We start from the raw sequence: 27,115 nt of genomic DNA on the forward strand, positions 1-27,115 counted from the left end.
TCTCAAACTCCCCCAATTAATGTTGGAGGCGGATGGAATCAGATGCCCGGGTACTACAACATGTACCCGTGGCAGCAGATGCTACCCGGGATGCCGACCGGAGGGAGTCCGCCGGGGGGGTTCCCGGCGGTGCCGGGTTGGGGACCCAATATGCAGATGATGCCGGGGTGGGCACCCAATATGCAGATGATGCCCGGGGGAGTACCGGCGACGCAGGGGACGCCGGGGGGAGTACCTGCGATGCAGGGGACGCCGGGGGGAGTACCGGCAACGCAGGTGACGCGGGGGAACGTCTATCGCCCCAGTTTTGATTTCAGCACTGCTTCGTGGAGTCGTCGCAGCCGGGTGGGGATGACCCCACGGCACGGAGAAGGTGGACGGACGAGGAGAACGTTGCCCTGTCAAGGGCGTGGGTGAGTGTTTGCGACGATCCTCTTGTTTCTAATAACCAGAGGATCGTCAACATGTGGGGCAAGGTAGCAGCAGCCTACCAGCGATTTTGCCCGGAGGGGAGGCCACACAACGGGGAGGATTGCCGGAAGGCGTGGAACCGAATCAGGGCTGCCGTCTCCCGATTTTCGGGTTTGTACGCCAACGCACTCCGCATGCAGAGTAGTGGCCAAACGGAGGACGAGTGCAGGAGGATAGCGGAGAAAGCCTTCCCCCAGCCCGGGTTGTATAAGGACTTCACCTACTGGAACTGCTATCTTGTGCTGAACGACTCTGAGAAGTTCCGAGTAGGTGTCGATGCTGGCTGGCCGAAACGACAACGATTGAACTATACCGGGGATTTCAGCGGCAGCAGCGGTGGTTCCCACGACCTCCCCGAGACGGACCAGGTGCTCCCCACCCCTCGTTCGTTCGGCCGCCGACCTCGCCCCGTTGGGCAAAAGCGGGCGCAACGGGCGGCGAGGGGGGCCGCCGGGGGTTCCCAGGAGGTCCAGTCGGCATCCCCCTTTGACCGCCAGTCTACAGAGGATCTCAAGTACTTCGCGCGTCATCAAAAGCGCCAGATGATGGTGAAGACGTTAGCCGAATGGCGAGCGGCGACGGACCCCCAGGAGAAGAGATTTCTCTTCACATTGCTCGAGAGCATGAATGACGATCTGCGTGGAGGCGGCAGCGGCGGTGGCAGCGGAGGCGGCGGTGACAGTGGCGACGGAGGCGGCGGAGGCGGTGGCGACGGATCCGGCGGTGACGGTGGCGACGGCGACGGCGACGACGGAATCGAGGGAGCCACCGAGTGATTTTTTTTAAGTAATGTACTTTTTTTAATGTAATTTTTATTATTAATGTACTTTTTTAAAATTTTAGTACTTTTTTAAATTTATTGTACTTTTTTAATTTTTTGTATTTTTTTAAAGTAAAATAGTATTATTAATGTTTCCCGTATATGTCTCGTAAATTAAATTCCGTATATTGTGTTATTTAGTGATGTGGCTATTGATGTGGCTGGGCTATTTATGATATGGCTGGGCTATGACTGGGCTATTGCCACTGTGGATACTAACTCAAAGTTCTTTTTCTCAACTCTCTCTCTCTCACACACACACACACACACACACATATCAGCACACAGAACATAGATTCGCGTGTACCTATATCTGAGCTCACATTCCAATCCACCACTAAGAACTAGTCTACTGTTCCGATAAACAACCACCGAGTTGGGGATTAGCCGGATTCGCGGGGTAATTCCTGTGGCGGTCGTGATGGCTGTGGCGGTCCGGGGCAGTCGTGTCGGATCTGGCAGCGGATCCCTCCTCCGTAGCTTTTTCAGCTACCGGATCTTCGTTTCCGCCATGCTCACGCTTCTTTTCCTAGCTACTCTCTCCGTCCTCCTCACATCTCACCCATCGCACAACGATTCGGTTAGCACTCACAATTCATGTCACACTCGGTTTTGTTTCAGTATTTAGTGCTTTATTTCCTACATTTTGTCCTCAATCATTCGTGATTAATTGCTATGCAATTTATGTCAATATGCTACTCCATTACTTTGGAGTATCAAATCTGTTTCTCTCTGGTCACATTTAATGCATATGATGAACTTATATCACGCTCAATTAGTTTGTTGGATATGATTCCTCTTTGGTTGAAACTGAACCTAAATCAGATGTTTCTTTGCTAAAAATTGTTGTGAGCATGTTGTTGATGTTGCAGGGAATGCACATGTAAGACGAAGTTTTCTAGCGTGGCAGTCAGATCCGGTGAAGACTAGGTTAGAATTGATATATAACCAGGTAAACAATCATGTTGCATTAGTAAATGCATATGCTACCTACGCCAGAAAACTCAAGCTTGAGATATCCAAGCAGCTTAAGATGTTTGATGATTTGGCTCAGAATTTCTCTGACCTCCAATTGAAGCCGGCTTACCGCGCTGCACTGTTTGAATCTGATGGGCCGGTTGATGAGGATGTCTTGAGGCAGTTCGAGAAGGAGGTAAAAGATAAAGTTAAGATTGCTAGGCTTATGATAGCTGAGAACAAGGAATCATACGACAATCAGTTGAAGATTCAGAAATTGAAGGATACGATATTTGCTGTGAATGAGTTGCTGTTGAAGGCCAAGAAAAATGGGGTCTTTGCTAGCGTGATCGCGGCAAAATCAACTCCCAAGAGTTTGCATTGTTTAGCAATGCGGCTTATGGAGGAGAGAATTGCTCATCCTGAAAAGTATGTGGATGATGAGCCAGGACCTGAGCTTGAGGATCCTAACCTATACCACTATGCTTTGTTCTCTGACAATGTGATTGCAATCTCTGTGGTGGTAAACTCTGTCGTTAAAAATGCAAAGGAGCCATGGAAACATGTATTCCATGTTGTTACCGATAGAATGAATTATGCTGCTACAAAGGTTTGGTTTAAGATGAGGCCATTGGAAGGGGGTGCCCATATTGAGATCAAGGCAGTGGATGATTTCAAGTTCTTAAATCCTTCATATGCACCTGTGCTTAAGCAGCGTCAATCTGTTAGGTTAAGGAAGTATTACTTTGAGACCAGAGCTGAGAACACCTCTACAGATGTAAACAACATGAAGTATAGAAACCCTAAGTATTTATCGATGCTCAATCACCTTCGGTTCTACTTGCCTGAACTCTACCCGAAGCTGCACAAGATTCTATTTCTGGATGATGATGTTGTAGTTCAGAAGGATTTGACTGCCTTGTGGACAATTGATTTGGAAGGGAAGGTTAATGGTGCTGTTAGCACTTGCTTTGGATCGTTCCATCGTTTCTCTGAATATTTAAACTTTTCCCATTCTCTCATCAAGCAGAAGTTTAGTCCTAGGGTGTGTGCTTGGGCTTTTGGCATGAATATTTTTGACCTCAATGCTTGGAGACAGGAGAAATGCACTGAGCAATATCACTATTGGCAAGATTTGGTAAGTCAATACACACACTTCAGCAATTTACTTACCAAGATATGTTGTTGGTAATTTACTTTTCCATTATTTGGTCACTAACTCATATGGTTAATAAATTTTAGAATGAGGATCGTTCATTATGGAAGATGGGGACACTACCAGCTGGGCTTGTTACGTTTTACTCAACAACCAAGCCATTGGACAAAGCTTGGCATGTGCAGGGGCTCGGGATCAATCCTAGTATCAGTATGGAGGAAATTGAGAAGGCTGCCGTTATCCATTACAGTGGAGACATGAAGCCATGGCTGGATATTGCCATGAACCTTTACAAGCATCTATGGACAAAGTATATTGATAACCAAATGGAATTTGTGCAAATGTGCAATTTTGGTATGTAGAGAAGCACGACTATGGCCGGAGCAAGCATAAGGTACCAGATACATATACACAAGTCATAGCTTTGAAGAATGGAGGTTCTATGTAACTTTTGCCTCAAAAAATTTCTGGTAGCTGCTATTTATCTTAGTTAACGTGGATGGGCCTTGGGGAAACTTTTGTGTTTTGTATACTCATAAACATATTCTTTGTAGAAGATAGGCATAATGATTTGGATATAGAGATGACTAGCATCCTTTCACCACCAAGCTTCTTAAGTCAAAGCTATTCTCTAGTTTGGTACCACTTGTGAAAATCTGCTCATTGTCTGTGGTGTTGTTTAACGTTGTTACAGATGGGATTGTGATATCCACCAAAACAAAAATGACTCTGTTTATGTATTCTAAGATTATACATCAATTTTATTCTAAGATTTGGTAGCGTGCATATGTGCAAAATGGGGATATGTTGTGTTTCTTCTATGTGCACTTACAAAATCTGCAGTGCGCCCATTTTATATGCATCATGAATCATACGTATGACACAAGGACTATTGATTTTCTCTTCTTGTTCATCTGTTTTTCCCATATGTTTTCTAGTACTCCCTTTGTTAAACTAACTCACTCAAAGTGGCACATTTTCCTTTTTTATTAAATATCCCACTCTAATAAACCCATTTTCTAAAATAAAAATATCACCATCTCTACAATACTTTCTTTCTAACCAATCCTTGTGAGACTAAGATGGTAGCTGAATATTTCAAATTCCTTAGTAATTGAATTCTTTTAGCATCCATTTGAAACATGAAATGGAATTAAATTCTAATTTAATTTAAAATCATTTGTTTGGTAAAATAATGTAATTGATAGTATTAAATTTAATTTAAAGAAATTGCATACATTGTACACACTTACTAAATACATACATTATTGTACACAATCTCGGAATACATACCGAACACACATAACACACTACACATACGTACATGACAATGAAGACATGCAACCAAATATACAATACACGGGGTAAATACATAACTCATACAAAATGTATCACTTTTGTTTCATATTAGTACAAAAAGTTTGAAGTTGACATAAATCATACAAAAAGTTTCATTCGTATTTCAATTTAGTACATTCCGTTATATGTGTTTAAACAGTGTTAACTCTTTGTCTATGTGAAGTACAAAATGTTTCAGGTTGGTACAAAAAGTTTTTTGATTGTTTCATATTGATACAATTTTTTTTATCATTGTTTCATTGTTTGTACGTCATATAACTAAAAAGTTAACACCGTTTTAACACATATAACGGAATGTACTAAATTGAAACACGAAAAAAACTTTTTGTATGATTTATATCAACTTTAAACTTTTTGTACTAATATGAAACAAATGTGATAATCACTCACAAGAACACATGTATATATATATATATATGAAACAAATGTGATAATCACTCACAATAACACCGTTTAAACACATGCTGATATACACACTCACAAAAACATGCACTACACGCACACAGTGTATGCACGCATAATCACACAATGCACACACAACAAATGCTTCTTTGATATACGAGGAAAATATATTCTAATTTTCATAATTATCCTCTTGATTTGATTCTCAAATCATTTCTTGATTCGATTCTCAAATCATTTCTTGATTCTTACCTTCATTCTTTTCTTTGATTGAGATTTATTTCCAACAAAATCTATGAGTTCGCAAAGCAGTAAATACAATAGCAGTAATTTTTCAGAGAAAAACATGCGTTGTTAAATAGAATTCAATATTTGTTAAAGAGATAAATTATCTTTAAATATACTCGTATGAATCTTGTTAGTATTTTTTTGCACACATATACCCATTTTGGTGGGAAAACGCCTTACATGATTGTGTTATATCATTGTCAAATTTGATCCATTTTTCTCGTAATAAAAAGTGGGCTTAAATTAGTCCAAGTACAAAACAAATTAACAAATAAAGCACCTAACATATCATGAAACAACAGCTTGCTTAAACCCAACAATGAATTTTCTAGGACATGGACATGACGGAATCTTCAGTAAAACTATAAGCAAAATGCAACGAAAAAAAATCAGCCATATACCTTCAATGCAACTTCTGATGTACAATTTGTAGAAATTTGGTCCTTTTTTATTCGTATGTCAAACATAAAAATTTGTCAAAACAAGAAAATGTAATTACTGACTAGATCATTCAAGGAACATTAACAAACAATCAACCTACATATGTAAATTAACTCTAATCTTACCTAATTGAAAAAATGTTGTTGAAAGAAATGCAAGGCCTCAAACTTGTTCATGGGGCCGGGCGGCGATGGGTTTAGCGAGGTAGGTGGGGTTAGTTTCTCCGGCCATGATGACAACTATCCTGGGCTCCATCTCCGGCTGCAGAGCCGGCGCCTCCTTCACCGATTTTTCGCTTGAAGATTCCTCCGACGACGATGAATTCCTATATGAGCAAGCCAGAACTAGTAATGCCAGAGCCACCACTCCCATCACAAGAGCTAGACCGCCGAAGAGGTACGGAATCGGCGAGTTCCATCTCTGGAAACTGGCGTCAGCAGCCGCCGCTGTCGTCGTTGTAGGGTGTTGGATATTTGCTTCCATCTCTCTCTCTCTCTATTTTCTTGGTTCACTTTGTGTGTCTCCTCCTTGTGTGTATTTATATATGAAGATCTTTGTCTTGTGCCAGGTTGTACTTGAATTTGATGTTCTATACTATTATATATATATAGGATTTTGACGTATGCAAAACTAGATTTAAATACAGAAACGTAGAACACTATCATACGTAGGGCACTTTTAGGTCATAGTTAGTTAATTTTTAGGTCAGGCTAACAAAGCATGACCTAAAATGATCTTAGCATGACATTAAACCCAAATATAATTATTGACCATTAGATCATCTAATCCTAGGGCCAAGATTTGGGCTGCATTTCTGGATTTAAATGCATATTTATTTTGATCATCTCGCTATATATATATTTATTGTGGGAGAGAGTGTGAATAAAGGGAAATGAAGTGGAAAAAGGTTGAAGAGTGCATGGATTAGGATGGTGATTTGTGTGTGAGAGAAGGGACTCAGAACTGAGCAAATTAAAGTTGATGATTCTTGGCTACTGCTTTGCTGTATCTGTGATGATTCACATTTCTCAATGGATGACTTGCTACCAAAGTTTCTCTTTCTTTTATTGATTTTCCAATTTTAGCCATGCTATTACAATTCACCTACATATGTGATGCTTTATGTTTACTTTTTTTCTTTCTATGTAGATTAATGTTGGCTTTGCAAAGGGTTAATAAATACTAACGCATACTCCCGTCGTCCTATAAAAAGAAAATGAAACATCTTTTATGGGACGACACTCATAAAAATAGAAATGAATATAAATTAAACTAATTGCGAATTTTTCCAAGATTACATTTCAATAAGGATTTAATGATATGATATGTAGACACATGACATTTCTGAAAATAGAAAAACAAAAAAATGAACAGCCCAATACAAATGGTGTTTAGCCAAGCAAGCAAGGTAGAAGAATGAGTGTATTTTCTTACATTGTGGGCCTTCACTCGCATTAACAGGGCCCACCAAACTTGTGTTTTGGGTTCAGGTATCCACCAAATTCCACTACTTTTCATTTATTTCTACTTCTTCTTCACTACAAAAATATGTTCCACACTTTAAGTATTTGCTTTCGCCTTTCTGTTTGTCAAAAGATTTTGAATTTTTAAGTTTTATACAATCGAAATAGAATCTACAAGCTTTGAGTGTGCAATAATGAATTTAAATAATAAAATTGAGTTCTACACCTCTCTCTCTCTCTAAGTTATCATTTACGTGTACGCATATGTCCACATTGGGAAAGAAAAGGGAAAGTAAAGAAGAACAAGATAGAAGGAAAGGAATGAATGAATTCATTGCTTGTCTCATACACTCTGTGAATGAAAAGGGAATAATTTCAGTGTGAACGAAAAGGGAGTTTAAATAATAATCGTATTATCCAGTATTATTTGTTACTCCTTTTTCATTTTTGGGGGTACCATCTTTAGCTGTGGATTAGTTGGGAGCTAAATACCAATAATTGAGGTCAATTTTTTTAAGTGTTTGTGACCTAATTAATATATAGCGACGATTTATAATGGGTTAGTTGAGATAAAACTTAAAGTAGGTTATTGAGGTCATCAGAAGTCTCTCTCAACTATTAACAAATTGAATTCGTATTCATTATATAAATTTGCTATAGATTGAGACATTGAGCAGGATACCAAGTGCTCATTTTAATTTCGTAAAAAAGAATATTATTCACCGACTAACATTATAATCAAATTTAATTGAATAACTCATTTTTTTCCCATAAACATATTAATACATAATGCTCCATCAGCGGTGCATCTATCCATCGTATATATACTACGTTTACATTACTGAATAGAGATAGTGCAATCAATTTATTAATATTCATGACTTTTTTGTTATGAACTTATCATAAAAAATTATTTTCTAAAACTATATATATATATAACTGCATCCGCTCCTATTAATCATGTAACCTGGCCTTTACCATTGCAATTTCAGTCTCCTTACTTAGAGGATTACTTTAGAAGTAACAGTTAACAAGTTGGGCTAACCAAAAGAAATGGTGAGTTGGGCTAACCAAGGTTTTGGGCGGGAAGTTGGGCCAACTAATAAGCCCAATAGAGGCGATTATCAAACCAATTTTTAAATGCGAAAACTAAAAAAAAAAGAAAAATAGCAAATAACAATACAGAAGTCACTTGACAAAAACATACATGTATATATATATATATATATATATATATATATATATATATATATATATATATATATATATATTTATGTACAGAAGGCAAGGGACAAATTAAAAGAAGCAGATAGAATACAAGTAGGTATATATAGTCTATTGCAAAGAAGAGAATGAGAGATCAAAAGGAGGGAACGACACCGTATGCATTATCCGGTTGTGAAGAGAAGATCTGATCAACTTGGCCTTGTGCAGTTTTCCTCTTGGCGAAGCGGCCTTTGATTCTCGGCCTTGTTTCGGCATACGCCTTCCTTGATGCGTACCTTATCGTCTTTTCGAACTTGCGCGTCTTCTTCTTCTCCTTGTACCTCAGTACCCTCGCTTCTCGATCCATCGGGCTCAACTGAGTTGGGGCTTCGATCAAGGGGCTCCTGAATAGTTCGATGGTGCCTCGTTTGTCCGACGCTTCGCATTTCACCGATGATGCTTCGCTTGTGGATTCCTGGACTATCCCAATGTCCGTTGATACCTATGCTCAATAATCAATGTTTTCACTTAGCATTTCTTCTCATCAGAGTTCAATAATTTACATGCTATCATCCTAATAAATTTCCTTGTTTACATGCTAAAAATGAATTTGCAAGATTACAAAAAAATAAGTTACTCCCTATAAATACCATCTTCATGGCAAAACGTGTCAAGACAATATGAGGAGTTATTTAGCTATAATTACACAAAGTTTTGAAAAAAAAAAATCTCTCAATAGTAAATAATTTCAATCAATTTAAATTTATTTTATATATTCATTAAGTAGTAGTAGTTTTTATAAACAAAATTTATTTGACATAATTATGTCATCAAATTTCATAGATATATTTATATATATACACTTTTATTTCTGATTAATTATTTATTATTGAATCTCTAACTCCAAATTAATAATATAGAGTAATACTTAGTACGAAAAATCATTAAGAGCATTGCAAAATCATATTTGGAGAAGAAAAGAAAAGGTAAAAAGTTGTAGAAGTACTCACGGTATGAGTGAGTGATGCAGGATAAGTATATCCAGCTTCGTATCCCTTGTTGTGATAATCAACGGGAACGATGCTGTCGTCATAGCTGCTCCCTGCAGCAACACCGCAATGCTGCTGCTGCTGCTCATTGTTGTATGAATATCCCTCACTGAACTCATTATAGTCCTCGAGATCCAAACCCAAATACTCATCCAGAAACGACGGCGGCCTCGCATCGCCATTCCTGATTGTATTCAGCAGCAACCACGATCCCGCTTCGTCTTCCTCGTCGGATGGGCTGTAACTGTAAGCTATGGGCTGGAGCGGGACGCGGTGGTGGCGGCACGCGAGCGGATTGGCCGAGTGGATTTCCGCGTCGCAGGCCGCGCAGAGGGACGCCGCGTCCGCCTTGCAAAGGAAGGCGGCCGGGGCCCTCTCGCAAGCCTCGCACACCCCTATGCGGGCCCACTTGTTCGCTGTTTCAGACTTCAGCATCGCAGTTTTTGAACCTTGATTATATTGCTTTGTGTTTAGTTTTTTGATTGGTGTGTTATGTTGAGAGATTTTGGGAGTTGAGGATTGCATTCAAGTAAAGGTGGGTGGCTAGTGAGAGCTGGGATATTACACGTGGCAGGTATTTAGTGGGTTGGAAAAACTGTTTAGTAATTTCGTGGCTATTATAAGTCGAGGTGGGACCTACGCCAGACTAAGATGTTTGCTGATGTGGCTTAAGCTTAACACACTGGATGTTGATGATATATGCAATTGCATTGATATAGTGCACCAAAAATAAATTTTCAGGGCTCATAAATGATTAGAGCATTTCCAATGGCGGACTTCCGGTCGGACTTCCGCGACGGGCGACCGGGACTTCCGCCATTGTAACACATACACTTGGATACGGACGTCCCGTAAGGAGTCGGATGTCCTTGGACGTCCGCGCGATGGGTGGGTGGACGTCCGCCATTGTGGCGTGGGTCGGACGTCCGAGATTAAATTTTTTTTTTAAACTCTATGTATACGGCTTGTTGAACTTTATTAATATGTAATTTTTTTTTCGAATCATGTATGTTTTTAATGAAGTTGTTAATTTTTCCCGTTCGTATTCGTGTTGAAATTTTATTTCCATAAACGTAAATTGCTTTATTTGTGAATTTGTGTTTTTTTTATTGCGGGAAGGGCGATGGGAAGGGCGGATTGTGCAGGGGAAGTCCTAGTGACTTGACAGTGGGATGGGAAGTCCTAGTGACGTGGCAGGAGGTGTTTTTGGGAAGTCCTAGTGAATGTCCGAGTGGGACATCCGTGCATTGAAGATGCTCTTGGGAATAACATCGCTTTCACGTACGAGTTACGATCTCTCTCTCTTTTATTTGAAGAATTGGACTGATTATATATAAAAATTAGAAATATAGTGGGGAAAAGAAAAACATGTGAACGAACGTAAAGAAGTAGTGGTGTTCCATATTTGCAATCACTTGGTCAAGAATGAAAAGTGTGGGATAGCTATCCATTTACAGTAGCAGCATGATGAGTCGGATAATAAGGTCAGCCAATGGGAAGATACCATATTGTGTAAGAAAATAATTTTGAGTTAGCTGACTAATAATCACAACCACGAATTGAGACCTCTACTATTTGTAACAATCTAAGCCACGTGAACCTTTGGAGCCAACCATTCTCTCTCCACCGCACACTAAAATTCTAACATACTAGTATAATAATACTAATATATTGTCTTATCCGCTTATTCAAGATTGAATAAAAGAGTAAAAAAGAGTTTATCTGTAATGTTTCACAAACTCTCACCGTCCAAATCAAAATTCATCTTACAATGAAAATTTTATATGTGGACATAATTACTTTATATCTGCTTGCTAAAATTAAATTATTTATTAGTAGTCAAATATACGCAAAATATTTAGATATATGGAGTATATGACTTTTGAGCATTATCATATTTTGCTTGAGATCTTGATCTACATATAAGCATCATCTTATCAAAAAATATGAACTACTATTTTCTTTTTAGTCCTACTCTTAAAATTTATATGAACTTTTTAATTTAAGAAATTTTTTCTCTCTTATCAGATTAGACTCATTGTTCACTAATAATACTCCAATCAACTTTTCTTTCTATCTCTCACACTTCATTGGTATATTCAAAACTTATGACCTTTCAAAAAATTCACTTTAAGGAACGAAGGAAATACATATCAATTCTAAACATTCATTTACCATAAGGATCTTTCTATACCCCGGGTCAAATTGAGAAGTGGGAACTTTGATCGTGGACGGTGAGAGTATTATAGTTATTTTCTTAAATAATTTTAATAAAACATATCCTATTTTTGAATTATTCAACTCTAATTAATAATCCTTTTTATTAATAAAAGTGATAATAAATTCGTAAAACTAATTATATACTCTACTTTAATTTGATATAAGTAATAAATTCACAAAAGACAACAAAAGTTGAAGGTAAAGGAAAACATAAAAAGTTAAATGTAGTACTCTTATAACGTGAGACAGTAATTTGGTCTACTAGATATCCCCCGACGCTAACTAACAACATTTATTATTCTTTGATATAATTATAACTGGTTTGATTAATTAATCTCCCATTCAATATTTGGCTGCGATTGAATCAAATTTATGAAGACAATATAGGAGGAGTACTAAAACAAGGACACAATTTATAGTTTCAATCCAGTTGACATTCCTATAGACAAAATGCTTTAGAATCTCCAACTCTTTCGAGGTCAAAAAAAGGAGTAGATAATACTATTGTTTTCGATATTAGTGGTAGTACATTCGGAAATGGAAATGGAAATGGAAATGGAAATGTTTCTGCACGTAGAGAGTGAGGTTTAATATTTTTCCAACGCATCGTTTTATAAGATGATAAAATCGATCGATTGGACACTATAGTAATTCATATTACTATTTTTTAATTAATTGCATCTTGAGAACATATATGCTTGACAAAATGAAATGCCTTTAAAATAATAAAATATTATTATTTATTTATTTATTATAATCCATAAAACTTCATGCCGGACTGTGTAACATGTCAAACGACCGAAGCAAAGCTAATTAAGAAAAAATAAAAAAAACAAAGAGCTAACAATACTATAGGGGATGTCTTAAAAGACATAATTATGGAGGGGGTATATATGTTGATAATTAAAATGGGTCAATTTTTGTTGACAGCATCTCTGACAGCATCCACTGCACCTTGTGCCTTGGCCTGTGCTTGATTTCCAACCTGAAGCACAATTTTAATTAGTATAAAGAATAATACTACTAATTTACATAATAATTATAAATTAAAATGCAAGAAAATATTAATACATCCTGAAGGGATTCCTTAGCGGATTGAGCAGCATTGCCGGCCTTCTCCAAGAGTTGGTTACCCTTTTCTTGGGCTTGGCCCTTGGCCTCACCGGCTCTGTAGCTGGCGCTCTCTGAGTTATTCATATTTTCTTGAATGAGAAGTTGTAAGAACAAAAGAATATGTTATTGTTGGTGGTTTGATTGAGGGGTGTGTGCAAACTAGGTATTTATAGGTCTTGAGATTAGCGTCAAACTCGTGGCGCCACATGTTAATATGCCAACGCCAATAATCCCAACCTTACATCTCATTTTTGCTATCTATAGTTTGTTTTGAAAAGTCAATTGTAAGATGATCCGTATATATATATATATATATATATATATATATATATATATATATATATATATATATATATATATATATATATATATTGTCTTTTGCATTATAAACCTATTAAAATTGTGAGCGAGTGTTATAAACAATAAGAACAAATAAGAGATTGTTATTATTATTATTATTGATAAATATTGATTTGATTTAGAAACAACTAAAATAGAAAATATTCTCTACATAATAAATTATTAAAATAGATTATCTTGTTATTAGTACTACCAAATTATACGAATGAAATTAAAGTATTTTGTGATCACTTGTGAGATGCAAATAAGTTGTATAAATGTGAATTTTAATTATTATTTTCTATAATTGGTGTCCTATTTTTAATTAGTGACCAACACGTGTTTTGTTGCATCCTCTTTGTATGGACACGTAGTAATTTATATGGCAAGATTATTACCAAAGTTAATCCCCATCTCTTCTATTTGATATTCAAAAATAAATTTCAATGTACTCAACATTGAATTTATATAAAATAATGATAGTGGAAGATAATACAAAAATTTATATGGTTATGTGATAGATAAATACAATAGGAGTCAGCTAATAAACCGACATTTGGAAATAATATATATGTATATACGTGAACATGCTTGGGGGGAGAGATGCGGAGAGTATACAGAAATGAAGAGCAAGAGAAAGTTATGTTTCATATGTTATTTTCTCTCAACAATAAAGCACTTACCATACACACTCACTTTTAATTACACGCATCTATATAGTATATCATTTGTACTAATACTCTGATAAATAATTTACAGGATCTCGGACTGTAAATAAGAAATCGGAACCAGGAGTTCGACTAACAATCATATGAAAAAAAAGTATGTATAAATCACACTTTTAGTTTTACATGTGTTATGTGGTTGATTGTTATACGTTGAATTGGAGTGAATTATTGAATTATATGGTGTGAAATTGATATGATTATGAATTATTTGATTTTGATGGTCGAATATGATATGAATATTTGATTGCTAAAATGGACATATTTGTTTAGATATATTGGATAATTTGATGGAATATGATATGGATATGTTATTGGTGCAAATGATATGTTTATGATATCGATTATGTGAATCATTAGATTAAAGAAGATCTGTGATGGTTTTGCCTTGGATCTGAAATCACAGTGGATATATTGGGACCTTCGGGTCGATCATGTTGGAACCTTCGGGTCGATCATATTGGGACCTTCGGGTCAAAAATATTGGGACCTTCGGATCAAATTACAGTGGGACCTTCGGGTCAAATCATAATGGGACCTACGGGTCAATCATATTGGAAATCTCGGGCAGATACCGGGTATCTGCCCAGGCTTGACTGTTACAAAATAATAAACTGGATAGAGTGACGTATGCATGTGAATATGAAATGGTTTGTTTTTAAATTATGTTATATATTGTTTCTGATTATATGTATTGATAAAAGAATATGCTTGATGTCTGTATCATGTGAGATTAAAGGTAGAAATTTATATATGCTGAGTTGTGGCTCATATAAACCACTAAATTTTTTCAGGAATAAGATAGCAGTAAAGTTTTGACTGACGTGGGTCATAGGAACTCCACGTGTAATCAGGTTCGGCGGCTGACGTATATTGGCAACATTATCCTCCTCATCATTTTGCATGTAGATAAATCTATAGTATATAGAGTGGTGAGAGGGTTCCACTACTTTACAAGATATTTTGAAATATGTATCGGATAGTGTTGGTTTGAACTTATATAATATGGGTGTTCTATGAACTAGACACGTGTATTGATTACTTTTATAATAAGTGATTTATTTATTATAGAAGTATACGTCAAAGGGGTTTGAGGTGTGATAGTTTGGACATCCATCTCAAACTCCTCTCCTTCCATCGCGTGCAATAGTTTAAATTACATTTGTCCTATTACAAGTGGGCTTTTTTAGTTGCTCGCACTATATAACGGTGTCATTTCATTTTATAGCAAAAAAAGGAGTATATTTATTCTCTCATGCTAATTATTTCGTTCACTTCTATACTTTATTTATTTTCTATCCAAGTAATTTACTAAAAAAGATGTGTCTCATATTGTGAATAGAGGGAGTAACTGTCTATTTAATTAACTCCAATCCAAATTAGGGTTGGGGAAAAAAATAATGAAATATCGGCCTAATCATACTAAAAACATATCGAAAATACCGAATTTTTAAATTTCGGGTAAGCTAACGGTGTGAGTTTTCATATACCGTGGTATATAGCAATATACTGAAATTTGGTATATACCGTAAAATAAAAATATAATTATATACTCCATATAATAGTATTCTATATATTTATAAAGTACAAAATCTATGGTGAAATATAAATATAATTATATATATAATATATTTAATACTCCCTCCTTCCTACAATAAGAGTCACATTTCACTTTTTATCATAAGTAGTAAGTATGTCCACATTCCACTAACTCACTTCACTCACATTATATTATAAAATTAATATAAAAAAGTGGATCACATATTCCACTAACTTTCAACCCACTATTCTTTATTTTTCTTAAAACTCGTGCCCACAACAAAAATGACTCATATTGTGGGATGGGAGGAGTATATTTTAAAAAGTACAGTAGTAAATATTCTAAACTCAAATATTTTATTTTCATTGATGTTGAAAGTTAGGTATACCGTAAAAGTACGGTATACCAAATTTTGGTACTCCCTCCATTTCTTCATAGTTGAGTCATTTCTATACATAGTAATTATTTTCTCATTCTTACTTTACTCTCTCTTACTTTTTTCTCTCTAATTTATTCACTTTATACTTTATTCTCTCCACCTTTTTTCCCCTCTTACTTATTTTATATATTTATTAAACACACTCAACATCTTTTTTTTAAACTCCGTGCCGAAAAGTTTCGCCTCAACTATGGTGAAACGGAGGGAGTATAATATATCGAAAAAGTGGTATGGTGTCAACATTGAAATTTGTCATACCGAAAATAATGTATGCCGAAATTTGATATATTGAAAATTAAGGTATGCCGGAATTCGATATATTGAAATTTTGATAAAGTATACCCATTATTTTTTATCATATCGAATTTTCAGTAAGTATACAGTATACCTACCCACTCCTAATCCAAATTAACCAACCTCTACAATACTACAAATAACCAATCCAGAATTTCAAACTTACGAATAGGAATCAAAATAAATAAATAAATAAAATAACCAACGAGAATTTTGGGGGGAAAAACAATGAAGACAGCTCATATCCATTTGATTCATTCCGATAAGATTCTGTTGCACAGATAATAGATCCATTTAGTTAGGTATTTTGAAAGAGGGCCTTTTAGTGTTCACCATATCGGCCGCTTATTTCCCGGTAAGTAATTTCCTTGACCGCATATTCTCCTACGCTCACGGAGATAACATGCTCTTATATATCCAAACAGTTAAACTTCCCTTACTTACCAAAGAAGTAGCAAAATGCAAAACTGCATGCATCTATCAAACAATTAGTTTCAAAACTGCATTTTGTTAATCAATCAATTCCTTCCTTGTTCATGGCACGCCGCTACACCACTAGTATCCCAAAACTCGTATCCAAGATTCATTATTGCCAGCGCCGCCGCCTCAACTCGACGGCCTACATCAATCTGGATGACTCCAAGGAGCTCTTCTCGACCGTGACAACGTCGAAGCTGATGGCAACCGCATTCACTCTTCATGTGGTGATGAATGAAGCCATGATCCATTTCGGGTCCAAAGTCATGAATTCGAGGCTGATGGACACCCCCATCTCCAGAGAGGTTTTATTGGGGTCGATCGAGCACACACTCTACCACCATTTCTGCGGGGGCAAAACCCTAAAAGATGCCGACCGCGCTGCCCGGAAACTCTGGGAATCCGGCCTCCAATCCATGCTCGATTACGGCATGGAGCACGCCCACGACAACGCCTCCTGTGACCACAATATGCGCGAGATCATCCATACCATTTCTTCAACACTTTCACTCCCCTCTTCTCCTGTAAGCAATTCTCACATTTCTTAATTATCATGATCATTGAATAATAAACCAATGTGTTTCCACCACAGGTGAGCTCGGTTGTGGTGAAGATAACGGCGATTTTCCGTCCCCAATTGCTGAAGAGAGTGAGTGATCTATTGAGATGGGAATTCATGGATAATTCCTTGCATCTCCCCTGGAAGCTCCAAAGCTTCCCTCTTCTCTCAAACTCAAGCGCTCTGTACCACACACCACATGGGCCGGAAGCCCTTACCCTAGAGGAAGAGCGGGATCTGGATCTAGGGTTTGAGAGGCTGATAAAGATATGCGAGAGCAGCTTAGAGGCCAATGTGCCCCTACTGATCGACGCAGAGGATACCGCAATCCAGCCTGCGATCGACTACTTCACATTCCACGCGGCTATAATGTACCACAATGGCAACAAACCCTTGATCTTCAACACCATCCAAGCCTACCTCAAGGACTCCAAAGAGAGGCTCGTCATGGCCAAGAGAGCTGCAGATAAAGCTGGAATCCCGCTAGGAATTAAACTGGTGAGAGGCGCGTACATGTCCACTGAGAGACAGCTTGCCTTGTCTCTCGGGGCCAACTCACCCATCCATGACTCTATTCAGGATACTCACGACTGCTACAATGCCTGTGCTGCTTTTATGCTCGAGGGGATCGCCAACGGCCCCGGCTCCCTCATCCTCGCCACCCATAATATCGAATCAGGTAGTTGCTTTTGTCTTATCTATCGTCCTTGCCAAACGCCCCCTAAGAGTGTTACTTATAACGACGCAGGGAAACTGGCAGCTGCTAAAGTTGTTGGTACGGGAATGAAAAGGGACAATGTGCAGTTTGCGCAGCTATATGGGATGGCGGAAGCGCTTTCTTTCGGGTTAAGGAATGCGGGCTTCAAAGTGAGCAAGTATTTGCCGTATGGGCCGGTGGAGCATATCGTGCCCTATCTTCTCCGACGGGCGGAGGAGAATCGGGGATTTGTTTCCACTGCAGCATTAGACAGACAACTAATGAGGTGAACAAACTATACACATCTTAGCTTATCACTTTGTTGTCATTAATTAAGATATGCTACTTGATGGAGTACGTACTAAACAAGCCCAACAGCAGTAAAGCCCATCAGCCTAAAGCCCAAGAAAGAGTATCAGTTCGGCATGACTAAAGAGTATCAGAGTTCAGTTCGGCACGACCAAAGAGTTCGGCCCCAGCCTACAGCTCGGTAAAAGCCAACCAATCAAACTCTGCTCTCAGGTCGGCATCAAGCTCTACTCTCAGATCGGCAAAAGCTGCTCGGCAATCATTCAGCAGTTCGGTCTCAGTATTCGACCGAACTAGGAGATAGTGGACTCATGCAGGATTTCCACCTCCACTACACCCACGATCTATTTAGTGGTGTCAAGCAGTCATTAACTCATGCAGGATAGTGGACCCATGCAAGATTGCCACGATCTCCACGACATCCACTACCTAGTAAATGGCTGCATGCCACGATCTAGGTTCAATGTATAAATAGAACCTAGATCAGATAGATAGGGTTACGTTCTAAGACTCTCTCTCTCGCTCTCTAGAGATAAAATATCAAATAGCAAGTTTGTATTTGTAAGCTGTAGAAAACAGATCAAGCAATACAACTCTGCCCTCTTTTCTTCCCGTGGACGTAGATTTACCTCAGTAAATCGAACCACGTAAATTCTTTGTGTCGTGATCTGCGTTTTTCCTGCATTCTTCAACATCAGAAATTCGCGGATCCATCACTGGCGCCGTCTGTGGGAACCAGAGAACCAAGTTTGTGATAAAGCGAATTTTTGACCCTTTTTCCACCCCAAAAAAATGCATACCAGATCACGTAACACCCATAATACCGTTCGTGATAACCGTGAGGAAGCTAGTCCAGCTCGCAGGTCTGAAAAAAGGCCTCGGGAGACATCTACCTCCGGTTCTCACGAAGAAGGAACAAGCCACTCCAGGAGTCATCGCACCGAGTCTTCCCAGCAGCCCGATTTAAATGAAGCTGTCAAGCTGTTCTTGGCCGAGAAGCAGGAGGAGTTCTTAACCTTCCTGCAGAAGAGCCAACAGCCGGAGAAGACAACGGCGGATTCTCCCTCCTCATCCAGACATGAAAGTCACTACCGCAGTAGTGACGTGTCTTCCAGGAGAAAGAATCCTCAACCCCGACATGTTCCTGTTCCTCCTCGGTATCGGAACCACAGGAGAACTCCATCTCCTCCGTACCGAAGAGATATCGGGTTCGCCATGTACGGATCATTAAAGACTCCGTTCTCGGACGATATCACCCGAACTCCTTTGCCGCGGAACTACCGGACACCGTCAATGACTTATGACGGGCTAGTGGATCCTCATGACTTCTTGGGACGCTATCAATATAACATGGCGAACCAGGGTCTCAATGAGGTCCATATGTGCAAGCTGTTCCCCGAGCTGCTTATCGGGAACGCGAGAAGGTGGTTCGACAGCCTTCCTCAAGGCAGCATTAGATCCTACCGAGATCTAATGGATGCTTTCCACAGGAGGTTCTTTCAGAAAGCGGAAGCCCGGATCACTTCGGCTCAGCTGCTTTCTATTCGTCAAGGTCGCGACGAAAAAATCAGCGACTTTATGACAAGATTCCACAAGGAATGCCTGCAAGTAGACGATCTCAACGATCTGCTTGTCATCTCGGCATTCCAAAATGGAATCCTGCCCGGAGCTCTCTACAGGAAGCTCGTTGAGTGCGGTCCGCAGACAGCTCAGGAAATGTGGGACATTGTGGACCAGTACTCCCGGGCCGATGAGGCAGACCGTCGCAAACGGTCGTTAGACAGCTCATCGTCCCGAGGAGACAGAAAGAAGCCCGATCATAGCGATCAGGGGCATTCTCGCCGGACTCCATTTGAAAGAATTCAAAGGGCTCCGGTGCAAGACAGATTGGGACCCCGTCTCAATCCCGAGAAGCCGCCCGCTCAGTTCGTACCGCTGAACAAGTCAAGAACGGAAATTTTCGAACTACATTCCGATATGTTCGAAAGACCAAAGCGGATGACGAAATCAGCTGTGCGGCGACCTCAGGATCAATATTGCTCCTTCCATCAAACCCACGGTCACGATACCGAGGAGTGCCGAAATTTGGCTGCAGGTATTGATGTTCTTGTGAAAACAGGAACGTTAAAAAAATACCAAAGCAAGCAGCCGAAAAAGAACAAAAGACAGAGAGGTGCGAACTGCAATCCTCAGGATCCGAAAAGGCATGAGGATCCCGAAGACGACGACGAGCCGCAATATGATGGAGTAATCCTGACTATTGATGCTCTCCCTGCCGGGAAGACTAAGTCGTCCCTAAAAGCAGAACGCAGGGGTTCCAATCAAGAGGAGCCAACACATAAAAGGCTGAAGAAAGACGAAGTGATTACATTTTCAGATGCCGATCCCGTCCCAGCCATCTCTCCTCATCAAGACGCTATTGTCATTCAAGCCGGAGTGGCAAACAAACTGATCCACAGAGTATTTGTGGATACAGGAGCGTCAGTCAGCATTCTTTTTAAAGAATGTTTCGATAAAATGGAAGTGGATCCAGCTCGGCTCAGTCCGGCTCCACTTCCTCTGAAAAGTTTCGCCCAGGAGGACACCCGCCCTGAAGGTATTATCAGCCTTCCGATCACGGTGGGAAAAGCGCCTACAAGCTCCAATACGATGATCGAGTTCTTTGTGGTGAAAGCTCGGTCCCCGTACAACATCATCCTGGGGAGAGACTGGCTCAACACAGTTCGGGCCGTTTGCTCTACTTATCACCTCACCATCAAGATCCCCACTAAAGGTGGGATAGCGGTCATCCGAGGTGATCAAAAGAGAGCAAAAGAATGTCTGCAGATTGCGCTTAAAAGTGCCGAACAATCAGTTCGGCACCATCAAGCATAGCAATCACAGCAACCGGAGTCAGAGGCAAGCGAGATGACCGAAGTCACTTCAGAGCCGAACTCAATGACCGTTCAGTTATACGAAGATGATCCATCCAGAACGGTCAAGATCGGCTTCGCAGGAACGCCTCTACTCCGGGAAAAGACCATTCAGCTCCTCAAGGAGTACAAAGATGTCTTTGCATGGTCTCCGTTGGACATGACCGGAGTGCCCCCCGAGGTAATCACTCATCGGTTAAATATTGATCCTTCAATCCGGCCAGTAAAACAGAAGCAAAGACTCTTTGCGGCAGAAAGAAGCCAAGTCATCCATGACGAAGTCCGCCAATTGCTAAAAGCGGATGTACTATTCGAGGTGAAATATCCTTCTTGGGTGGCCAATCCTGTGATGATCAAGAAAAAAGAAGGAGGATGGCGGATGTGCATAGATTTTACCGATCTAAACAAGCACTGTCCTAAAGATTGCTATCCCCTTCCGAATATAGATAAAAAAGTAGAAGCTTTGATCGGCTTCGAAATTTTCTGTTTTCTTGATTTATACAAAGGATATCACCAAGTGTTGATGGATGAGAGTGACGCTCCGAAAACAGCTTTCATTACCGATTTCGGCATTTTCGCTTATAAAAAGATGCCATTCGGTTTAAAGAATGCCGGAGCCACTTATCAAAGGATGGTAGACAAGCTTTTTCGGCACCTAATCGGAAAGCAGGTTGAAGTGTATGTTGACGATATAGTCGTCAAAAGCAAAAGCACTTCGGAGTACGAGCTCAACCTCAAGTCCACTCTCAACGTGCTCAAGAAAGCCAACCTCAAACTTAATCCCCAAAAGTGTACCTTTTTGGTAGATTCGGGAAAGTTTCTGGGTTGTTGGGTTTCAAAGGACGGACTCAAGGCAAACCCCTCAAAAGTTCAAGTCGTTCAGAACATGGCAATGCCGAAGTCCATACATGACGTGCAAAGGCTAACCGGATGTCTAGCCGCACTGAATCGATTCCTTTCCCAAGCAGCCGAAAAGCAACTGCCGTTCTTCAAAGTATTGAAAAAGGCACCAAAATTCGAGTGGGGAGCTGAGCAGAAAAAGGCCTTTGACGAGCTCAAAAGTTATCTAACCGAGCTTCCTATTCTCTCTGCTCCAACCGAAGCCGAAGTAATATTCTTATACTTAGCGGCTTCCGATCAAACCATTAGCGCGGTGCTTGTACGAGAAGAAGGCCTAAAGCAGTTTCCCATCTACTTTACAAGCCGAGCATTAAGAGGTCCAGAAACAAGGTATCAACCTCTGGAAAAAATTGCTCTGGCGTTAGTAAATGCAGCAAGGAGACTGCGGCCATACTTCTATGCTCACAAGGTATGCGTCTTAACCGATCTGCCTCTTCGGCAAGTTTTGACCAAGCCAGAAGCATCAGGCAGAATCGCCAAATGGGCCATAGAGCTGGGAGAACACTCAATCGAGTACCTACCTCGGAAAGCCATCAAGGGACAAGCCTTGGCAGATTTTCTTGCAGAGGCCAAGTTCGATCAAGCAATCCCTGTCATTGCCGAACAGAAAAATTCCGCCAATGCCGAACTAGCACAGCCCTTGGAATCCGAAGTAGAGCCGCCGGACTGCTGGAGCGGATTCGTAGATGGAGCTTCAAACAAGATGGGAAGTGGAGCTGGTATTTTACTTGTCGCTCCCGACGGACACGAGGTAACCTACTCACTTCGGTTCCTATTCCCCACTACTAATAATGAAGCCGAGTACGAAGCCCTCCTGGCCGGACTCCAGTTAGCGCAAAGTCTGCTCATCAAATCTCTCAAAGTCCATTGTGATTCACAAGTCATAGTAAATCACATGTTGGGTACAAGTGAAGCTCGTGACGAGAGAATGAAGAAGTATTTGGACAAAGCGCAAAGCATCAGCCGAAGTTTCTCCTATTTTCGGATAATCCGCATTCCCAGAGCGGAAAATAGCCGAGCAGATACCTTAAGTAAGTTGGCCTCAGATCCGAGCTCAAAGGCGGAAGAATTAATGCATCGAAGCATTGATGAAGCCGAGGTACATTCAGTATCCAGCTCGCCGAACTGGATGACGCCGATCTTGCAGTATCTGGATCAAGGACAATTGCCCGAGGATAAGAGAGAAGCTCGGAAGATCACGTGCCGAGCACTTCGGTACGAACTTCATGAAGGAGTCCTCTTTAGAAAGTCTTACCTCCAGCCGTTATTGCGGTGCGTAGGACCAGAAGAGACGGACTACATCCTCAGAGAAGTTCATGAAGGATCGTGCGGCAGCCACATCGGAGCTAGAGCTTTAGCTAAAAAAGTTCTAAGATGGGGATATTATTGGCCAACCTTGGTACAAGAAGCAGTGCAGCTCATCAAGACCTGCCCGAAGTGCCAAATCCATGCAAATATCCCAAGGATGCCGCAGACCGATCTATCCACTATGCAGAGCCCTTGGCCTTTCATGCAATGGGGCATAGACATAGTGGGACCACTTCCTCAAGCTCCTCGGCAAATGAAATTCCTAATCGTTGCCGTGGACTACTTTACGAAGTGGGTGGAAGCTGAACCATTAGCTACGATAACGAGCTCGAAGGCATTGGATTTCGTCTGGAAGAACATAGTGTGCCGATTTGGCATACCCCACATCCTCATCTCGGATAACGGGACTCAGTTCACCGACAAGACGTTCAAGAATTGGTGCCAAGAGCTGAATATTCAACAGCGGTTCACTTCGGTCTCTCATCCACAAGCAAACGGACAAACGGAGGTAACAAATCGTATCCTGGTGAAAGGGTTAAAAGCTCGGTTAGAACAAGCCAAAGGACAATGGGTAGAAAATCTCCCTCAAGTCCTATGGTCCTACCGAACTACACCCACAACCTCCAACGGTGAAACTCCGTACAGTCTGGTGTACGGCACTGAAGCCGTAATTCCGGTGGAGATCGGCGTACCCAGTCCCCGAACTCTAAATTTCTCCTCAGAAATGAATGACGACGGACTGAGAGCCGAGCTAGATCTTGCCGAAGAAAGAAGAGAATTGGCATGCATAAAAGCAGCCAAGTACAAGGAGCAAGTAGCCCGGTATTACAACCAAAGGGTGAAGAAGCTGCAATTTCAAGTGGGAGATCTCGTCTTGAGAAACAACGAAGTAAGCCGAGCAGAAAAGCTGGGCAAGCTCGAACCCACATGGGAAGGTCCGTATCGGGTGTCAGAAGTCCTCGGCAAATGGTCTTACAAATTGGCTCACATGTCAGGAGAACAGGTACCCCGAACATGGCACATTTCCAACCTCAAAAAGTTCCATTTGTAAGAGACAGTCCGGTCAGTCAGTCTTGAGTCCTGTTCAGTCAATGTGCTTTATTTGGTTTACTTGGTCTTTATTTGTCTCTGTGCGTTTTGTCTGTGTGTTTTGTCTGTCTCTGTGCGTGTCGTCTCTTACAAATGTTACTGAGGTATCTTGTTCTTCGAAGGCTGATCCCCTTCTTAGAACATATACAAGCCAACGATTGTGAGTCAAAGCTTCTACAGAAGATACAAGACCACAATTCAGCTTAAACAAGCAGTTCGTCTGAAACGAGCTGCAACAAGCCAACGATTGTGAGTCAAAGCTTCTAAAGAAGATACAAGACCACAATTCAGCTTAAACAAGCAGTTCGTCTGAAACGAGCTGCAACAAGCCAACGATTGTGAGTCAAAGCTTCTACAGAAGATACAAGACCACAATTCAGCTTAAACAAGCAGTTCGTCTGAAACGAGCTGCAATAAGCCAACGATTGTGAAGTCCAAGCTTCTAAAGAGGATACAAGACCACAATTCGGCTTAAAAATCAAGCACTTCGTCTGAAACGAACTGCAACAAAAGTCCGATTCACGCGATAAAACTTGCCTGAATTAGGACAAGGGAAAGTCCGATCCACGCGATAAAACTCGCCGAATTAGGACAAGGGAAAGTCCGATCCCCAAATTAGGACAACGGAAAGTCCGATCCGAGCGATAAAACTCGCCAAATTGGGACACAAGCTTAGTCCGGTCAAAGATGTTTATTTCATCAGACCAAAGACAAGCTTAGTCCGGTCAAAGATGTTTATTTCATCAGACCAAAGACGAGTCCGGTCAAAGATGTTTATTTCATCAGCCCAAAGACGAGTCTGGTCAAAGATGTTTATTTCATCAGACCAGAGACGAGTCCGGTCAAAGAAGAGTTCACTTCATAAGACCGAGGACAAACATCAACTTACCCCGTACCTTTTTCCAGAATGCCGAAGTAATTCACTTCGCTTTCCGGGGGGGTAGTGATGGAGTACGTACTAAACAAGCCCAACAGCAGTAAAGCCCATCAGCCTAAAGCCCAAGAAAGAGTATCAGTTCGGCATGACTAAAGAGTATCAGAGTTCAGTTCGGCACGACCAAAGAGTTCGGCCCCAGCCTACAGCTCGGTAAAAGCCAACCAATCAAACTCTGCTCTCAGGTCGGCATCAAGCTCTACTCTCAGATCGGCAAAAGCTGCTCGGCAATCATTCAGCAGTTCGATCTCAGTATTCGACCGAACTAGGAGATAGTGGACTCATGCAGGATTTCCACCTCCACTACACCCACGATCTATTTAGTGGTGTCAAGCAGTCATTAACTCATGCAGGATAGTGGACCCATGCAAGATTGCCACGATCTCCACGACATCCACTACCTAGTAAATGGCTGCATGCCACGATCTAGGTTCAATGTATAAATAGAACCTAGATCAGATAGATAGGGTTACGTTCTAAGACTCTCTCTCTCGCTCTCTAGAGATAAAATATCAAATAGCAAGTTTGTATTTGTAAGCTGTAGAAAACAGATCAAGCAATACAACTCTGCCCTCTTTTCTTCCCGTGGACGTAGATTTACCTCAGTAAATCGAACCACGTAAATTCTTTGTGTCGTGATCTGCGTTTTTCCTGCATTCTTCAACATCAGAAATTCGCGGATCCATCACTACTATAGTTCTACTCCATATTGATAGATGTAGTTTTTATGGTTTTGTGCAGGAAGGAGTTGCTGAGGAGATTAACCACTTTGGAGAAATAGAAGATAGATTGGTAGAGATTGACAAGCAGGTTAAATAGTGGCACTGTACATTTGCCTAAACCAGCTAGGACCTTTTGGATTCAATAAATGTACAAAACTTTCTTGTAAATCATTGGACTACGATGAGTGACCTAGTTTTCAAGATTTTTTTTGTATATCTATTAATGCAATGACATTTCATGCGCTTTATTTTTTTTTATCAATGATTTTTTAGCTGCATATATGAGATGTAAATTTGGATGCATCCAAAAGATTGTTTGGACTTTGGAGGACTCACCTTCTATTACTCCATATAATAATGTTACATAATTCAAAAGATCGATAAATAAAACCATTAATAAGTTTTTTTTTGTGATAAGTCAAGAGTATTTTCTCATGGATATCAATTAACAAGTAAGTAATTTATAGTATTGTTCGTTTAATCTGACCTATCACTGGAGTATCGAACTGATCAGTTTTGCTTTATCTACGGACTAATGCTTTGGTATGTATTCTAAGTATGAGATTATTGAATGAGTTTGAAATTTTTAATATATAGATTGGTTATTTATAAGTATCTATTCTATCATCTAACGTAGTTATGTTTTATTTAACTAAATTAAATATATATCATTACAGAAACAATGAAGAGGTCTATTATTATCGAAAGCTCAATTTGAATTTCGCGTCGAATGCATGTGAAAATGGGACTGACAATTTCAAGTCCACAGGCCTTCAATAATTTCACTATATGGATTTCTAATTCAAAAAATTGCTCTGTATAGGTACAACAATGCTTTTCAGAGTGAACAAAGATCTCTCTCAAGAACATGACTCAACCTTGAATCTACAAAAGATGAGCGAAAAACTTAAGATCCAAACACCGTC

The 27,115-nt window shown here is 40.1% G+C and overlaps 4 protein-coding genes across 5 annotated transcripts; 2 read left to right on the forward strand and 2 right to left on the reverse strand.

Annotated features, from left to right (window-relative positions):
• Positions 1–1,539: 1,539 nt before the first annotated feature.
• Positions 1,540–4,186, forward strand: LOC121808479 (probable galacturonosyltransferase 9). The gene is made up of 3 exons (XM_042209005.1): positions 1,540–1,871; positions 2,145–3,386; positions 3,491–4,186. The coding sequence occupies exons 1-3, from the start codon at positions 1,713–1,715 to the stop codon at positions 3,764–3,766; spliced, it is 1,677 nt and encodes a 558-aa protein (XP_042064939.1). The 5' UTR covers positions 1,540–1,712; the 3' UTR covers positions 3,767–4,186.
• Positions 4,187–6,056: 1,870 nt separating this feature from the next.
• Positions 6,057–6,377, reverse strand: LOC121808805 (protein GLUTAMINE DUMPER 5-like). Its single transcript, XM_042209380.1, has one exon. The coding sequence runs from the start codon at positions 6,375–6,377 to the stop codon at positions 6,057–6,059; it is 321 nt and encodes a 106-aa protein (XP_042065314.1).
• A 2,273-nt stretch (positions 6,378–8,650) lies between these two features.
• Positions 8,651–10,159, reverse strand: LOC121807251 (zinc finger protein CONSTANS-LIKE 1-like). The gene is made up of 2 exons (XM_042207471.1): positions 9,574–10,159; positions 8,651–9,065 (listed from the first exon to the last, which is right to left on the reverse strand). The coding sequence occupies exons 1-2, from the start codon at positions 10,135–10,137 to the stop codon at positions 8,718–8,720; spliced, it is 912 nt and encodes a 303-aa protein (XP_042063405.1). The 5' UTR covers positions 10,138–10,159; the 3' UTR covers positions 8,651–8,717.
• Positions 10,160–16,743: 6,584 nt separating this feature from the next.
• On the forward strand, positions 16,744–26,307 carry LOC121807385 (proline dehydrogenase 2, mitochondrial-like). Of its 2 annotated transcripts, XM_042207600.1 has the most exons (5): positions 16,744–17,283; positions 17,352–17,816; positions 17,898–17,997; positions 18,067–18,301; positions 26,209–26,307. In XM_042207600.1, exons 1-5 carry the CDS (start codon positions 16,819–16,821, stop codon positions 26,246–26,248), a joined length of 1,305 nt encoding a protein of 434 aa, XP_042063534.1. In that variant the 5' UTR covers positions 16,744–16,818; the 3' UTR covers positions 26,249–26,307. The 2 variants fall into 2 exon arrangements, with proteins under 2 accessions (XP_042063534.1, XP_042063533.1); XM_042207599.1 differs by having other exon boundaries at positions 17,352–17,997.
• The last annotated feature ends 808 nt before the right edge of the window (positions 26,308–27,115 follow it).

This window comes from Salvia splendens, chromosome 6 (assembly GCF_004379255.2).
Source record: "Salvia splendens isolate huo1 chromosome 6, SspV2, whole genome shotgun sequence".
In the NCBI taxonomy this organism is placed as follows: Eukaryota; Viridiplantae; Streptophyta; class Magnoliopsida; order Lamiales; family Lamiaceae; genus Salvia; species Salvia splendens.

What these genes read in the sequence shown, in the direction of transcription:
- LOC121808479 (XM_042209005.1), top strand. Translation starts at nt 1,713, where the DNA reads ATGGCTGTGGCGGTCCGGGGCAGTCGTGTCGGATCTGGCAGCGGATCC. An exon ending in ACCCATCGCACAACGATTCG is followed by an intron (nt 1,872 to 2,144) that starts GTTAGCACTCAC and finishes AATTGTTGTGAG; the next exon opens with CATGTTGTTGATGTTGCAGG. An exon ending in ATCACTATTGGCAAGATTTG is followed by an intron (nt 3,387 to 3,490) that starts GTAAGTCAATAC and finishes AATAAATTTTAG; the next exon opens with AATGAGGATCGTTCATTATG.
- LOC121807251 (XM_042207471.1), bottom strand. Translation starts at nt 10,137, where the DNA reads ATGCAATCCTCAACTCCCAAAATCTCTCAACATAACACACCAATCAAA. An exon ending in CTGCATCACTCACTCATACC is followed by an intron (nt 9,066 to 9,573) that starts GTGAGTACTTCT and finishes TATTGAGCATAG; the next exon opens with GTATCAACGGACATTGGGAT.
- LOC121807385 (XM_042207599.1), top strand. Translation starts at nt 16,819, where the DNA reads ATGGCACGCCGCTACACCACTAGTATCCCAAAACTCGTATCCAAGATT. An exon ending in CACCCATAATATCGAATCAG is followed by an intron (nt 17,998 to 18,066) that starts GTAGTTGCTTTT and finishes ATAACGACGCAG; the next exon opens with GGAAACTGGCAGCTGCTAAA. An exon ending in TTAGACAGACAACTAATGAG is followed by an intron (nt 18,302 to 26,208) that starts GTGAACAAACTA and finishes GGTTTTGTGCAG; the next exon opens with GAAGGAGTTGCTGAGGAGAT.
- LOC121808805 (XM_042209380.1), bottom strand. Translation starts at nt 6,377, where the DNA reads ATGGAAGCAAATATCCAACACCCTACAACGACGACAGCGGCGGCTGCT.